Source organism: Lactuca virosa, chromosome 5 (assembly GCF_052849685.1).
Source record: "Lactuca virosa cultivar CGN04683 chromosome 5, Lactuca_virosa_CGN04683_v6, whole genome shotgun sequence".
NCBI classification, from domain to species: domain Eukaryota; kingdom Viridiplantae; phylum Streptophyta; class Magnoliopsida; order Asterales; family Asteraceae; genus Lactuca; species Lactuca virosa.
Window position 1 is genome coordinate 244814014 of NC_136430.1, and position 16301 is coordinate 244830314.

At 38.0% G+C, this 16301-nt stretch overlaps 3 protein-coding genes across 4 annotated transcripts; 2 read left to right on the plus strand and 1 right to left on the minus strand.

The window, feature by feature from the left end:
• The first annotated feature begins 4484 nt into the window (after positions 1–4484).
• On the plus strand, positions 4485–8666 carry EIF3C (eukaryotic translation initiation factor 3C). Its single transcript, XM_079053591.1, has 4 exons — positions 4485–4634; positions 4845–4919; positions 5101–6897; positions 7503–8666. Exons 2-4 carry the CDS (start codon positions 4893–4895, stop codon positions 8463–8465), a joined length of 2787 nt encoding a protein of 928 aa, XP_078909717.1. The 5' UTR covers positions 4485–4634; positions 4845–4892; the 3' UTR covers positions 8466–8666.
• A 1458-nt stretch (positions 8667–10124) lies between these two features.
• Positions 10125–13290, minus strand: SGS3 (XS domain-containing protein / XS zinc finger domain-containing protein-like protein). Of its 2 annotated transcripts, none has more exons than XM_079050981.1 (6): positions 13113–13290; positions 11420–12430; positions 11044–11338; positions 10726–10970; positions 10501–10646; positions 10125–10392 (listed from the first exon to the last, which is right to left on the minus strand). In XM_079050981.1, the coding sequence occupies exons 2-6, from the start codon at positions 12428–12430 to the stop codon at positions 10209–10211; spliced, it is 1881 nt and encodes a 626-aa protein (XP_078907107.1). In that variant the 5' UTR covers positions 13113–13290; the 3' UTR covers positions 10125–10208. The 2 variants fall into 2 exon arrangements, with proteins under 2 accessions (XP_078907107.1, XP_078907108.1); XM_079050982.1 differs by lacking the exon at positions 13113–13290 and adding an exon at positions 12649–12930.
• Positions 13291–13644: 354 nt separating this feature from the next.
• LOC145112567 (uncharacterized) lies at positions 13645–14554 on the plus strand. The gene is made up of 3 exons (XM_079048717.1): positions 13645–13860; positions 13923–14149; positions 14290–14554. Exons 1-3 carry the CDS (start codon positions 13645–13647, stop codon positions 14552–14554), a joined length of 708 nt encoding a protein of 235 aa, XP_078904843.1.
• The last annotated feature ends 1747 nt before the right edge of the window (positions 14555–16301 follow it).

Sequence of the window (16301 nt, forward strand, 5' to 3'; positions counted from 1 at the left end):
TAGGGTTTGGGGAAAATGACTCTAAGCAGTGGAGGCCGAGGTAAGGGAGGGTTATGAGCTCATAAGGTTGTTTATATAGCACCCAAACCCTAAATATTAGGGTTTCCTTTTGATATGAGTACGCCCAGTGTACACAAATGTACGCCCAGCGTACTAGGGCGCGCCTAGTACGCTCAGCGTACCCTTTAGGGGTGTGCAAAAAACCGCACAAACCGTCAACACCGCACTGCATAATGCAGTTTAGAATTTCGCGGTGCGGTTTGTGGTTCGTAATTTTGTCAAACCGCACTATGCGGTGCGGTTTGCGGTTTATAGTAACCAAACCGCGGTTCAAACCGCACCGCGTCGTGTGTGTATATATATATATATATATATATATATATATCAAAGTTTCCAATCACCACATACTTCATACTGTCCAATAACTTTTTTCTATATCACGATGGTTAAATAAGGTAATTAAAGACTTAAAAGACTATGATATCAAATTTCATAAGTCATAACAACTTAGCAAAACATTATGTGGTTTTTTTGTTTGCAATATCTATGCCTTTTAAAGGGTATGTAACATAATTAATAAATTTTGAAAGTGTTTAAATGGAATGAATAACAACCAAAGTTATAAATTGAAACAACTTATCAAACCGCATAAACCGCATATAAACCGCACAAACCGCCCGCATGAAACCGCACCGCATAATGTGGTTTAGAGCTTTTGTGGTGCGGTTTGCGGTTTCCAAAAAACTTAAACCGCATGTGCGGTGCGGTTTGCGGTTTCAACTCTAAACCGCACCAAATCGCACCGCGAACACCCCTAGTACCCTTATGTACGTGCAACGTACTCCTCTTGGTCCCAAAATTGCAACTTAGCCCTTAGGCTTTTCATGGCTTTACCCTTCCATCCCCAGGGACTATAAATGACAAATCTTGGGATGTTATACCACCCACAGAAGCCCCTAACTGTATAGTCAAACCATTGCTCTAAACGATTCATCAAGCGAGTTGATTCTTCCTGATTATCGTGAACTAGGATTTGCGAGAATCGGCTGGGATGAGTATATATGGGTGTAATGTTTTAAGATATCTAAGTTATAAGATATATCTATATTGTTTGGTAACAATTGGTTTTGAATGTTTGATAATTATAAATTATTATCACAATAATATTGTGGGATTGAAAACCCTATGTGTCTCACTAGGTTTCCCAACCTGACACATTCAAATTATATGCATCACAGGTAACAGGGATAATGTTGCTAGAACTTGATTAGGATGTCGAGTGATTAAGAGACAGTCTGTAATAGTTTTCAGGACCGTAGGTCTTTACGTTGTAACTTATGTTGTGTATTGATTATGACATCTTTAGAGTTTTTGAATTTTGAAACAACATATTTATTTAAAGATATTTTTAATAAAACGAAACAATTTTCGCAAAATGTGTTATTATACAGGGATTTTCCGCAAACAAAGATGATATGGTTTTGAAAGCATAAAAAAAGTTTTTTTTTTCTGAAAAATAGTGGATGTCACAAATTGACACCCTGAAAAGTAGGAATACATAAACGCAGATGAAGGTGTGAGGAGGCATTGATCTTTCTTTCTTTTATAATGTGTAGGGCTCCTCGAAGATAAAAGAAAAGTAAACCAATAAACCAAAAGCTCAATAAATTTTGATCCAAAAGTTGAAAACCTAACCCAAAAAGTCTTTAAAAAAAAGTTTAAAAAACCCACGTGTTAAAAACATATTGGAAAAAAAGCTAGCAAAATTGTCCAAGCATGCAATTCCTTAGCAGTCCTCAAGAACTTGGTTTTCTTTATACGTTAATAGATAAGTCCTTACATTTTGGTAGACATTGTAGTCATGGTCTCTTTTAATGTATGGATTATGATATGTTTTATTGCACACTAAAATATAATGTATTTCACTTAAAAATATGAATGGCTAGCAAGTTAGTATCAATATGTTTTAAAATTAGTAATTTTATGGGTGGTGTTTTAGAGTATTGGTGTGGGCAACTAGATGGTGTCACCTCATATGCCACATCACCAATGGTGTTGTAACACCAAGTGGAGGAATGGTTTTCATGTTATAACAAGATGTAACACCAACTTTTTTCCATGTCATATTTTTTTTGCATTTTTTTTTCGAGTTTGTTTTTTTTTTTTTACTTTTTTTGTTTGCCTTTTTATTAAATTAATAAAAGAAATACATTTTTATAAAATATAATATTTAAAAAACTAAAAAAGACATAATATTTAAAAACTAAAATTAAGATTACAATAAAAAAAGACATAATTTCAAAAGATAACATTTTTTCTAAGTCCTAATTAACCCAAATAACATTTAAATTAAACTTAAAACCATAACATTTTACTATTAATCTTAATTAAGCCAAATACTTCTTCCTAATTTGATCATTCATTGCTTGTAGCACCGCTAGATCTTCAGGCCCCAAACCATCATCACTAGTCCGAAGAATTAACAACTGATATGTCTTTAGTTCTCTCTCTCTCTCTCTCACTCTCTCTTTCTTTTTGCTCCTGCTTATCTCGTGCTTTCCTTTCTAGAAACTCCAAGTGACGACGTTTCAAGTCATTTTTTCTTTTATTAATAAAGTGTGCTCATCGAATTTCGCTCTCATTTCCGCTGTATCTTTTGCTTTCGCCTCAACTTCCTCCGTATGCCTTGCAGCGCGTCTCGCTTTGTTGCGTCCGGGCGGTCGTCGTGGTGAGGATATCTCCTTGATATCTTCTGGGATATCATCGGTGTCGACGTTTAGGTCGATGTGAGTCCATGCGTCATACACGTCGACCGAGCTCGAATTGCAAGACCTTTTGGATTGAACATCTGACGATGTAGGAGTTTTATTCCACTTTGGATCTGCTCTCAACAACTCCCATGATTTCTCAAACTCGAAAACATGTCCCATTTCGACCCGATATTGTTCTTTTGCAGATTTGAAAAAATCGAAGTCATTGGTTCCGCTTTGCTGTTGCGCCTCAAGCCGATTGTAAATACCGTTGAATTTGCTGCACCACTTAGTTATTTGACTCCATTTTCTGCTTAACATGTCATTATTGAGATACAGGTTTTTCTTCAACATAGCGTGGAATTTTTTCACACATCGCCCCCCAATAAGCACCTTTCTTCATTCCATTTCCGCGGAGTTCGTCTTTTGAAGTAGTACACCATGCCGCCGTCAAAGAATATTCCTCCTCCGGTGTCCACCATTGTGGAACGTCTGCATTTTCCGTTTCAACCGCTATCGATTTCCCTTTCGTTTTTCCTTTCCATTTCCCTCTCCTACTACCTCCCGCTTCCACTTCAACCGATGGTTGTGTTGGAGGTGGTGATTGTTTGTTGCATCGAAGCAAAAGTGGGGAAAATATTTTGTTGTAAATTTGGGTTTTGACCAAATAGATTTTGTTGAAGGTAAGGTGAGTTAGGAAATTACAGTGGTGGTGAAGCGGGATTGAAAGTGGCGCCTTGGTATGAGATTTGTGGTGATCCTTGAGACGATAAAAGGTTGAACTAATTTTCATAACCCGCAAATCCGAGAGGCGATGTTGTGTTTAGTTGTGTGTTTGGGTTTGATGATGGAGGGGGGGGGGGGGGGTGTTTGGATTTTGCTCCATTTTTTTGATTGAGAAGAAAGTATGATTTTTTTTTTATAAAATATAAGAGAAAAAGAGAAAGAAAGATGTATAAAGAAGTGAAAGTTGTATTTATATAAAGGTTTAAAAGGTAATTTTTTTAATATCAAACATTTTGACCGTTGTTACAGTCCATTTATTCAAACGTCTCAATTTTATGCGTTTTGCCAAGTTGTAACGAGCACGAGATATGCCACAACGAGAAGCAACGAGAAGGGGGGAGGGGTGTTCCCCTCGTTACAATGCTGTTATGGCGTGTCCACATCGGCAATAACGAGCACAAGATGGCCCATACCGTTTTCTCTTAGTGAATCATTTATTTTATTTGCACATCTCATTTGGTACGAGCAAAATTTGCATGTAAAGTATTATGTTCTATTTTAAAAGATTTATGTTTAATTCGAATTTTATATTTTGAACTTTTATAATTCCTCAACAAGTTGATTTAGATATCTTATTAAACATGAACATTTTATTCAACATAAAATAGTTTAGATGATTTAAATAATCACTCTCATCATTGAACACGGTCATTCAAAGACCTGATAAACATTATGTTTTCATTCAGACACGTAATCATTCAAAACACCGAATCATTGAAATACTACCTAATGACTTCTTAACTTTATACTTCTTAATTTTATAGTTAGCCCATGAATATACAATGTTTTGTCCATATATATAAACAAACTAAAAACCACTGTTATGTATAGTTAAACTTAATCTTGCTATAAATTATATTTTTTTATAATATATAAATAAATTTTATCTTTGATATATTTAAGTCGTCGAACAATTGAAGGTAATAAAGTTTTATCCTGCGTTCAAAAGTTGCTTGTTACGATTTATTTTAGTTTCCCGTCCAGATACCTCTCGCCGAATCCTGACCCAAATCAATTGGCACACATAATTTCTCACACACTCAAAACCCTAAACCGCCGACTCCATCCGTTCCCGTGACGCTAGTTGCCGATTTGCAGGTATTGGTACCTCCATCAACCTCTCCTCTTCCCCCTGTATTTTAATTAGTTACAGATCGAAACCCATGAAACATCTCGTTTATCCTATTCGTTTACCGAACGATTGGTTTTAACTCTTTCTCATAAGATTTGAATCTTGTAAATTTTTATTCTTATAACTGTCGTTTGTTTCTCTCGATTTTCTTTAAGAATTTACATTTCATCGTGCAGATTTAGGTTTACTGGGATTTTCTATACGTTTGTCAGTGAGATAAGAAGATGGCGTCAAAATTTTGGAGTAATCAGGTTTGTTTTTTCGCCTTCAATGATAAATACAGATCAATTGAAACTTTATTCGTTACATTCGCGAACCAGATTATGCACAAATCAAGAGAATTTAACGGAGTTCTAACTTTCTATTTATTAAGAGCAATTGTTTAAATATGCTAAAGAGGATTCATGTTCTAATTTTTGTCTACATCAATAGGCTGACAGCGAGACTGAGTCTGAAGTGAGTGATTATGAACAAGACGATGTTAATGAAGGACAGGAAGATGCTACCAATGCACCTGATAGGAACAAATACCTTGACACTGGGGACAGCGACAGTGATGATTCAGACATGCACAAGCGTGTTATCAAGTCTGCAAAAGACAAACGCTTTGAGGAGTTGTCTACCACCATTGATCAGATGAAGAACGCAATGAAGATCAATGATTGGGTCAACTTGCAGGAGAATTTTGACAAGATTAACAGGCAGCTTGAGAAGGTCATGAGGGTGACAGAATCCGATAGGGTCCCCAACAATTATGTCAAGGCGTTAGTGATGCTGGAGGACTTCTTGAATCAAGCCATGGCAAATAAGGAAGCAAAGAAGAAGATGAGTAGCAGCAATGCAAAGGCATTGAATGCAATGAGACAGAAGTTGAAGAAGAACAATAAGCAGTATGAGGATTTGATCAATAAATGTAGAGAAAATCCTGAAAGCTTTGAGGATCAAGAGGAAGCTGAAGAGCCTTCAGAAGATGAAGATGAAGATGATACTGGTTCAGAGATTGATGACCCAACAAAGTCAGGGACAGAGTCAGAAGGCGAGTCAGATGACAATGAACATGATGAGGACATGGATGAAAACCAACCTGGTTGGGAGAGAATGATGAACAAGAAAGATAAGCTAATGGAGAAACAGTTTAAAGATCCAAGCCAAGTGACTTGGGATATAGTCAACAAGAAGTTCAAAGAAGTTGTTGCAGCTCGTGGTAGAAAGGGGACAGGAAGGCTCGAGCTTGTTGAACAGTTGACTTTCTTGACCAAAGTGGCTAAAACTCCTGCTCAAAAGCTAGAGATCCTGTTCAGTGTTGTGTCTGCACAGTTTGATGTCAACCCAGGTCTCAGTGGACACATGCCTATAAATGTCTGGAAGAAATGTGTTCAAAACATGCTTGTGATACTTGATATCCTTGAGCAATATCCAAACATTCTTGTTGATGATTCTGTGGAGCCTGATGAGAACGAAACCCAAAAAGGAGCAGACTTTAAGGATACTATCCGCATATGGGGAAACCTAGCAGCTTTTCTTGAAAAAGTAGATGTTGAATTCTTCAAAAGTCTACAATGCATTGATCCTCACACACGTGAGTATGTAGAAAGGCTTCAAGATGAACCCTTGTTTTTTGTCCTTGCCCAAAATGTTCAAGCTTATCTTGAACGTGTTGGGGATTACAAAGCTGCAGCTAAAGTAGCTTTAAAGCTTGTTGAGCTTGTGTATTACAAACCCCAAGAAGTATATGGTGCAATGAGGAATTTGGCTGAGCAATCAGAGGATAAAGGAGAAGAATCAGGGGCTGAAACAAAGGAGGAAAGCCGGGGCCCACCTGCTTTTGTGAACACTCCCGAAATTGTCCCTAGAAAACCTAGTTTTCCAGATAGTAGCAGGGCGTTGATGGATATTTTGGTGTCCCTTATATACAAACATGGTGATGAAAGAACCAAGGCTCGTGCAATGCTTTGTGATATTTATCACCATGCAATTCTGGATGAGTTTTCTACATCACGTGACTTGTTGCTAATGAGTCATTTACAGGATAATGTTCAGCATATGGATATTTCAACTCAGATACTTTTTAACAGGTCTATGGCTCAGCTTGGTCTGTGTGCTTTTAGGGCTGGACTTATTGCTGAAGGACATGGATGTCTTTCTGAATTGTATTCTGGTGGTAGGGTCAAAGAACTTCTTGCACAAGGTGTCTCTCAAAGTCGCTATCATGAGAAGACTCCTGAGCAGGTAACTTTGACTTGAATAAACTGCATCACCTTTATTTTGTTAACTATGTCAAGTTACTATTAAGTCCTTTCTTTATTAAGTAAGAAAGAAACACCCATATATAGCTTATTGTATTCATGTTAGACAAACCTTTATAGGGCTGTTTTTTTATGACAAGGGCATTTACGTCCTTTTCACACAAATGAGAGATTGAGAGCAAATCACTGGCCCACCTTTGCTTTGTCTTTTTAGGTTGGAGAAAAAAAAGTTGCAATTTTTGTTTCATTGTCGGTCTGCCTCAATCCCAGTCCAATGCAAGTCAAACACAGTACAGTTTGTTCTGAATAATAAACGGGGCCTTTGGCCCCGTTTATCACACAAGCCAGACGGAACATGTTGTACTTTGTTTGATTTGCATTGGGACTGGGATTGAGACAGACTGTCAATGAAACAAAAATTGCAACTTTTTTTTCTCCAACCCAAAAAGATGGAGCAAAGGTGGGACAATGATTTGCTCTCAATCACTCCTTTGTGTGAAAAGGACGTAAATGCCCTTGTCATTGAAAAAAAAAGCCCTAGGAAACACAAGATAGATATTTAGTATTTGAATATGATGATTTGTGCAGGAACGGTTGGAAAGAAGAAGGCAGATGCCATACCACATGCACATCAACCTGGAACTTCTTGAAGCGGTCCATTTAATCTGTGCCATGCTCTTGGAGGTCCCGAACATGGCGGCAAACAGCCACGACGCAAGGCGGAAAGTCATCAGCAAGACTCTCCGGCGGTTGCTCGAGGTGTCTGACCGCCAGACTTTCACCGGACCGCCGGAGAACGTGCGGGACCACGTCATGGCCGCCACAAGAGCCCTCAGCAAGGGTGATTTCCAGAAATCTTTTGAAGTCATTAACTCCCTTGATGTCTGGAAGCTTCTTAGAAACCGCGAAAGCGTCCTTGAAATGCTAAAAAACAAAATCAAAGAAGAAGCTCTCAGGACTTACCTTTTCACCTACTCGGCATCCTACGAGACAATAAAGTTAGAACAGCTGGCAAAGATGTTTGACCTTTCGGAAAGTCAAACTCATTGTATTGTTAGTAAAATGATGATTGGGGAGGAGCTTCATGCCAGCTGGGACCAGCCGACACGGTGCATTGTGTTCCATGAGGTTGAGCACAGTCGATTACAAGGTCTGGCTTTCCAGTTGACTGAGAAGCTATCGGTTCTTGCTGAGAGCAATGAGCGGGCAGTGGAGGCCAGGCTTGGTGGCGGCGGGTTAGACGGTCTGCCGTCCAGGCGGCGGGAAGGCGGTCAGGACTATGCGGCGGCTGCTGGTGGTGCAAAGTGGCAGGATAATAACATGGGTTACTCGCAAGGGCGGCGATATGGTCAGGGTCAAGGTCAAGGTCAAGGTCAAGGTCAGTATCAGAGGGATCGGGCGGGTCAGTCGAGAGGCGGATATCAGAGCATGAGGTATCAGGATACGGCGTATGGCGGTGCTGGGCGGGGCTATGGTGGTTCCTCCGCTAGGGGAGGTCAGATGGACGGGTCTAACCGTATGGTGAGTCTAAACAGGGGGGCTCGGGCTTAGTGAAGTGAAATCTTTATTTATGTTGGGTGGGGGGTATGCATGTCTTTTTCTCTTTTTGTCTTAATTTTGTTTTTCGTGGTGTTGGTGTTTGGACATGGTTGTTGTTTTTATTGCTTCATTTGAGTGAGGACAATGCACATGAGTTAATAATTTTGTCTACCATAACTTGTTAAATTATTACTCATTCAACAACTTTTATTATGTCATTATAGTTGCTTATATTTATTTAGTATTAAGCTATTTGGTGCAAGTTTTATGGTAGCCTTTTAGGTTTAGTGTCTATTGAGTGTTATGCAAAAATTGCAACACAAGAACTTGTAATTATAGTTGCATGTTTGATATAACTTGCATAAAATGTTATAGTGTGTAATGGTGTACGGAGACACTGATTGGGGGCATAACCACGTTTTTTCCTAAACCACGAAACATAACCAAAGGTGGTATCTACTCTGCAAAACTCGTGGTGGAGACCATCAGACGTGTGCCCCTCCTTGGGATGTGATTTTCATTCTATCATGAATTGAATTCGTATATGCTTCAAAATTGGTATTTCAGTGGTAATTTGTAGTTGACTTTTTGTGATCAACAAAAAATTTGTAAAACTAAAACCTAATTGATGAACTACTTTGTGACTTTGTGTTATAATTTACCTTTCTATCACAATGTTTAAATGGTTTAGGTTAAAATTCTCATGTGCGTGCTTAATTGTGGTTATTTAAGCTAATTTTTACTTGTCAAAGTGATAAGAGTTTATATATTATTTTATGGACTGAAGTTTTTTCCGAGGGTTTTCAGACTATTTCTTACATAGAGAACCAAGTTTTCGTTTTTTTTGGAGGTGGATGTTGGGCTTTGTTTGTTGCTCATCATTATCTAAAGAACTCTATTGAGATACAACTCTAAAATGACAAAACTTGGGTTCTTCAAGTTTACAACGATCAGTTTTGTGTCATGTCAGTCAACCTTTAAATATAATGTTTTAATGGATCAATGAGTGAAGCTGATGGAGAGAGTGAATCGTCACCAACCACTAGAAACCATCGTGTTCAGTTCAATCTCTTCCTTTAGGCTTTTACATATCCATCCTGCATTGCATTTACATTTGATTGTTTTTGCAACCTATTGATTGGAAGACGTCTGTATGATGAATTTGGTAACTTATTTTTATGTAAATCATAAGTCATCTATTTTCACAAACCTTGTGAATTTGTATTATTTACAAAATTGTGTGATTAGCAGCTTCCCTCAAGGTGCAAGTACAATCTTGTTATTAGACCATACACTTTAAGAGTAAAAAAAATGGAAACCATTACGGAAACTACTTATTTCAAGAGATAAAGAAGTGGATAAAATCATAAGGTGGTGCCCAAATTATAAAGGTTGATGCCCTCGCATTATAAGAGAAAGGGCAACAAAACAACATTCACCACCCACCCAACCGAGTATTAAGTAATAACTAATATTATATATATATATATATATATATATATATATATATATATATATATATATATATATATATATATATTACTTGCAACCATTCAAATACTTTAATGTCTAAACTTCAATTAGCAAGTAAACCACATATATATATATATATATATATATATATATATATATATATATATATATATATATATATGCCTCATAGCTCATACGTTCAATACCAAATATGGAACCTTACTCTTAGGATATTTAACATGTTTTTAAAGATAGGTCTTTTAGTAAATACTAATCAGACATTCATCCTTCAAGTTTATTGGTGTACTTGTCCATCAATTGAGTCAGCACAGCATCAAACCCTTTCTCCAGCTCAATCTCCTCTTTCCAGTGCCTACTCTTCATTTCAGTCCTCTGCTCTTCAAGAGCTTTCATCAGCTTCTCCCTCTCTTCCTCAAATTCCTTCATTGCCTCAAGCTTCTCATCCCTGCATATTATAACATAACATTACATACCCTTTTTCTTTTTCTCTACTTTGATAAAAAAAAGCTACCCAATGAAAGAAACAAAGAAACAGAAGTATGGTGGTTGATACCTCTTCTGAGGATCCACCACAGAATAAGATTGCTCAACTTTCATGCGCTCTTCCTTCTGGAGCTTATCAAACTTCCCTTCTTTTGCATTCCTAGCATCATGGATTATCTTCAGCTGATCTTTAAAGAACTGCTCTTGGTAATCCATCTGAACAAAAAAGATGAAAAAATTTATATCATTTTTTATCCAGACAACAATATTTTATAAACACAAGTTGTGAGTGTACCTCTTCCTTGTTTTGTTCATGGTAGCGTTGTGTTCTCGCCCTCACAATACGGTTCTCTTCTTCAGTCTTCCTCAGCCTCTGAGTCACAAAATCAAACGACTCTTCAAGTGCTTTCGAATGCTTTTGTTCTTTAGCAATTTTGTTCTTATAATAATTCAGTTGTTGGTTGTCTTCATTCATTTGCTTCAACTGGTTCACAACTCTTTCTTGGTAAGAAACCAACTCAAACTTCAGCTTCGATTTCCCTAATGCCATTTCACATACATCTTCATTAACAAAACATAATGGAATGGAAATGGAAAAGTAAACTCAACAGACCTTGGCAATGCTGATTGAAGAAATCCAAATCTCTTTTTGTTGCCAGGTAGCCATACAGCTGTCGCTTGCCACCTGGATAAAACAGAATCCGGCGATGATCCCACGCATCTCGGTCCGTACCCTGATGTTCAAAATGCTTGCTCAGCCTCTCAGCTTCTGTGTACCCCACTGCAGAGGATTCAAATATCAGAACACTCATTCCTCTATGCCCTTTTGGCCCATAAGAATGTCGGGCCCTCACAGCTTCATATGACCCAAAGTAATCAAGAAGCTCCTGATTCCCCATCCCAAGCCACTGAGTCACAATGGTTTGTGTCAGTTTGCATAAACTAATTAAACTTTAAAGAAAGTGAAGATATTGTAACATATAACATACCTTATCATTCTCATCTTGTTCAAGTTGTGTATTCATGATGACAACCATTGGAGGCCACACAATTTCCTTATCTTTCACAACTTCATTGAGACCTTTCCATTGGCCATATGACTCACCAGCTGCTACCACTGCAGCTCCCCTTCTACGCAACTCTTCCTCCAAAATTTCCGCTAGATCACGATGAATCTTGACTCTTTTTGACCCTTTTGTTTTTGCATGTGTCACGAGAGAAGGGAGGCTGCGATACCAGTCAATGGCACCTGGACCATTTTGACACGCGGGACAATGCCATTGTCTGGTTGCCTCGTTGATTTGCTCCACAGTCAAACTGTCCAAAGTTTCAAAAAAGTCGGAATACCATTTGTTCTTCTTTCGGACCTCATGGGTTCTTGGGGTTTCATCTGAATCATACTCATCAGTCAAAAGAACATCATCATCATCATCATCATCATCAGATCCATCAATCTCGCCAATGTCATTGTGGTCTTCAACATCTTCCTGGATAACAACTTCTGGAGCATTCTCCCTCCTCCCAGCATCATTTCCCAATTGCCATGCATTGGCTGGCCTAGCATTCCAATTCCATCCACTCTGAAGAGGTGGAGGAATTGCATTTGAAGCACCATTGTAGTTGTAGTTGCTACCACCACCACCACCTCCACCTCTGCCGCCTGTTTGAGCTGCTGCCCATGTGTTGTTTGGAGCCCTGGCCTGACCGTTTCCCCGGCCACCAGTTCTTTGGGTATCAGGTTGACCTTGACCCCATGCATTGGGTTTGGGAGTCTGGGCAGCCCACTGTTTGGAAGAAGCACCATTTCCAGTTTTGTTCTTGTTCTTTTTGGAGATGACCTCCCAACTACCATCCTGGTTTGGATCCAGGTTCACATCTTGGACTGCTTGATTCAACTGATCAACATCATAGCTAGAACCACTGGCTATGTTTTTACCCTTGGGTGAAGGCTTGTTGCCATCGCCTCTGTTAGACTGACCACCACCTCTTTTGGAACTCATCTGCAACACAAAAGATATCACCCTTATATAATTTGTGAATTAACTCAAAATCATTGGTCCACTGATTTATTGATCATCAGTTGATGAGTGATTTTGGAAAGAAATATAACAGAAATGAAAAAACAACAGAAATATCAGTAGAAGTCTCATTTGACTGTGAATCAATGATCGGATGAGAAATGACAATGTTAATGTGTTATAGGTGCCATTAATCTTACTTAGAAACCAAGATTATACCGCGAATGAACGGATTAAGATAGAACTTCTAACTTCTGTTGTTGATGTACTTCTCAAACCCTAATGTTCGATAAAATCACGAGTACCGAATAACACGGCAACTATCACTGAAAGCGCAGGGTTTACCGATGTACTCCTCAAACCCTAATGTTTGATTCGGTTTATACAAGTTTTGATTTGTGGTTACTTGTCGTCGAACTAAAAAACCGTAATCAGGGTTTTCAATGCGAGCATTTTTCAAACACCAAGATCGATATTTCCGTCAGAGACAAGGTTTGAAGTAAAAAATATAAAGATCAAACGAATATAGTGTTCGTATACTATAAATGAAGTAGAAACTTAGAGACGAAGATAATCCAAAAAAACACAGAGATACGACGCTTGCGGCATCAGCAAATTATTTGAAAAAAAAAAAGCAAACGACGATTTAAGGACATAAAACTACCTGATGGAGATACAGTGTATCCCGGTAGGAAATGGCGGTGAAACGAAGTAAAATCGAAGGAGTAAGAAAGCGCTTGATGGATACGCGCCGCCGTGAAAAAGAGGGTTAAGAGAGAGTAGCGGAAGGAATTGCTAAAGAGTGACGGAGTGAGTGACCTATATTTATTGTCTATGCCCACGAGCGAGTGCCGTTTAATAAATGATTAAAAGGTCACTGAGTCTAAGACGGGTCGGTATAGGGCCGTTGCCTCTCGTCATGGTTTTAGTTTTAACGCCGTTACCATGGGGAACACTGCCTATGTGGTCTTTCGTTGGCGTTTTAACGAACGATAACGCATATTTTGTTTTTATTTTCCTCCATTTGAACGTATAAAAACGGTAGCATTTAATAAAAAAAATTACCTATAAATTCATAGTATTGTTTATAAATTTAATCACCATTTTTCTCTCTATTCCATATACTTTCAATACATTCCAAAAAAAAAAAAATTTCGTTCGATGATAGTGATGACGATGATATGTTCGTCTCTATGATGTACGAGTATTGCACGAACGTGCTACTACAACCAAATTCAGCTTCTCTGTTAACCAGACGTGCGACGTTAAACAGAGATCGCGAAAAAGGACACAAACATGTAGTTCATAATTATTTTGCGGATGATTGTGTCTACCAGCCACGCGATTTCAGAAAAAATGTTTCATTTGTGGAAAAATATTTTTGGTCGGATAGTCAACGCGTTGGAAAGCAGGTATTGTTTCTTTCAAATATAACTTTTACATAATTTAAATACATTGTTTCTTTCAAATATAGCTTTTACATATTAAATATATGTTTAGGTATGAATTTTTCCAAATGAAATATGATGCCAGAGGTAAGCGAGGATTCACAGGGTTGGAGAAATGTGTGGTCGCAATTAAGCTTATGACAATGGGAGAGTCGCCTGATTCGATTGACGATTATATGAGAATGTCTGAGAGAGAACTGGAAGAGAAAATTTGTATAGATTGGCGAGGGGCGTTGTCGAAACCTTCAGTGACGTTTATTTGCACACACTGGAAATGGAGAAATTGTCTCGTTGCGTGGAAAGGCCAGCACGCAAGTGGTCATCATGGAATGCCTTCGTTGATATTAGATGTTGTTGTTCCCAATATTTATAGATTTGACATGCTTTTTTTAGGGTTGCGGGTTCGCACAATGGCATGGACGTTCTTGATCAGTCATCAATATTCGAGGATATTTTGTCAGGAAAGGCACTGGATACTCATTTCACAGTGAATGGAAATGAATATAAGTTTGGGTATTATCTTACAGATGGAATATATCCAGCATATTCCACATTCGTGAAGGCGTTTCGACACCCAGTAACACCAAGAGAATTTTTTTTTCCAAGAGAAAACAAGAAGGAGAATGTAAGAATGTGGAACGTGCTTTTGGAGTTTTAAAGTCGAAATGACACATAGTTGAACATGCGACACGACCATTGTAACATCCCAAAATTTTCAGACAAAAATTTCATTTTTAATTCTTTTCAAAACAGCCAATAATCATGTCAAAACAACCGAAAGTGTATCATAGTGAAATATCATCAGAGTGCAAAATCCCAAAATCACATAATGCGGAAAACATGGGCGGATGCGGTGCGATCAAGTCGGGCCCTTCCCTTTCGAGCTGGAAGTACCTGAAACATAAACTCAAAACTGTAAGCACAAAGCTTAGTGAGCTCCCCCAAAATATCTCATACCATACATACATAACAGTCAAAACATAACTGGGTCTATTTGTGACATCCCCATTTTCACGGCCAGAAAATGCCGATTTTGTTTATGCTTTATAAAAACCAGAGTACCTCTTTTAATGAAAATGTTGCGGAATTTGTTCCCAGAAAAACATGATAAATACGTTATCAAAGCATTTCCGAAGAAATGTATTTTTATTCATTTTAAAACATTGGGATGTCATCGTCAATACATAAACATAAGCATAAACAGAACTTACATTCATTTACACTAGTGATCTACATCTCTTTTAAATCTCTCAGTGTAATGTAACTTCATATCGACACCTGTGATACAAATAAACTGAGTGGGTCAGGTTGGGAAACCTGGTGAGTACATAGGGTTTTCAACCCACAATAATATAATTATTATGTTTAATCATCAAACAATTAACCCAATTACCCATCTTCATTATCTTATTTACTCTTAAGGATCTACCCTAAGAATCAACTATTTCTTGTTCATTCGTTCCTAAGGATCATCCTAAGGAATAAGCACGAAATCCATCGTTGACAGGGTTTACTCAACGGGCACTAAATCCATAGTTGCCAGGGTTTGCTCAACAGGCACTAAATCCATAGCTGCTAGGGCTATTTCGTTTATCAACAATATCGTTTCCGAGAATCCACTCGCAATACATGTCAATGAGTTTTTATCTCGTTTATCGACAGTATCGTTTCCGAGAATCCACTCGCAATACATGTCAATGGGTTTTTAGAGTACATCTGGTGAATACACAGTTCAAAACACCTACAGGTTGCGAGCCTGCTAGTGTCCACTGGACTGTCTAGAATAGTCCGTGGTTGTCATCCATACTCTGCTGAATGACGGGGCCAACACATGGGTAAAATGCTTCTCTCATGGTTTACCTCTCACCCTTATCTCATGGTCTATATCACTTCTCATCATTTAATTTTTGTCACACAACAACTATTTCATCTACCCATGTTTTACCCAACACATTTTGTAGATATAAAATACATATACAGTTTAAATCATTTAAAACATGTATAAAAATCTTTCACCCAGCACAGGCGGCAAGTATACAGACAATATGCACACATAGCACGTAATTTATATTAAATACTTCATATCTATGTGTAAGATGAAAGGGACTATGCACTCACCTGAAAGGTGGTGACTCGGAACTCGGACAACGCTTCGTTATCTCAAAACAATTTTCCCTTGACAAAACCTAGTATCAATACCACTAGGGTTTAGTCTAACGTTAACCGAGACTAATTAATAGTCTAGCTATTATTATTATTATTATTATATAAGCGTTAAACAACACTATATAACTCATAATAATAGCCCAAATAATTATTATAAGGTCTTAATAACATTACTATATTAAAACATAAGCTATACTAAAGATAGGTTAGGCGTAGCGCACTTACAGCGGGTTTTTCTC

Coding starts and splice junctions, on each gene's coding strand:
- EIF3C (XM_079053591.1), top strand. CDS start 4,893: ATGGCGTCAAAATTTTGGAGTAATCAG. Junction 4,920..5,100: donor CAAAATTTTGGAGTAATCAG/GTTTGTTTTTTC, acceptor CTACATCAATAG/GCTGACAGCGAGACTGAGTC. Junction 6,898..7,502: donor ATGAGAAGACTCCTGAGCAG/GTAACTTTGACT, acceptor TGATTTGTGCAG/GAACGGTTGGAAAGAAGAAG.
- SGS3 (XM_079050981.1), bottom strand. CDS start 12,430: ATGAGTTCCAAAAGAGGTGGTGGTCAGTCTAACAGAGGCGATGGCAAC. Junction 10,971..11,043: donor CTTCAATCAGCATTGCCAAG/GTCTGTTGAGTT, acceptor AAATGGCATTAG/GGAAATCGAAGCTGAAGTTT. Junction 10,393..10,500: donor GTGGTGGATCCTCAGAAGAG/GTATCAACCACC, acceptor TATAATATGCAG/GGATGAGAAGCTTGAGGCAA.
- LOC145112567 (XM_079048717.1), top strand. CDS start 13,645: ATGTACGAGTATTGCACGAACGTGCTACTACAACCAAATTCAGCTTCT. Junction 13,861..13,922: donor GTCAACGCGTTGGAAAGCAG/GTATTGTTTCTT, acceptor TTTCAAATATAG/CTTTTACATATTAAATATAT. Junction 14,150..14,289: donor TTGTCGAAACCTTCAGTGAC/GTTTATTTGCAC, acceptor TGCTTTTTTTAG/GGTTGCGGGTTCGCACAATG.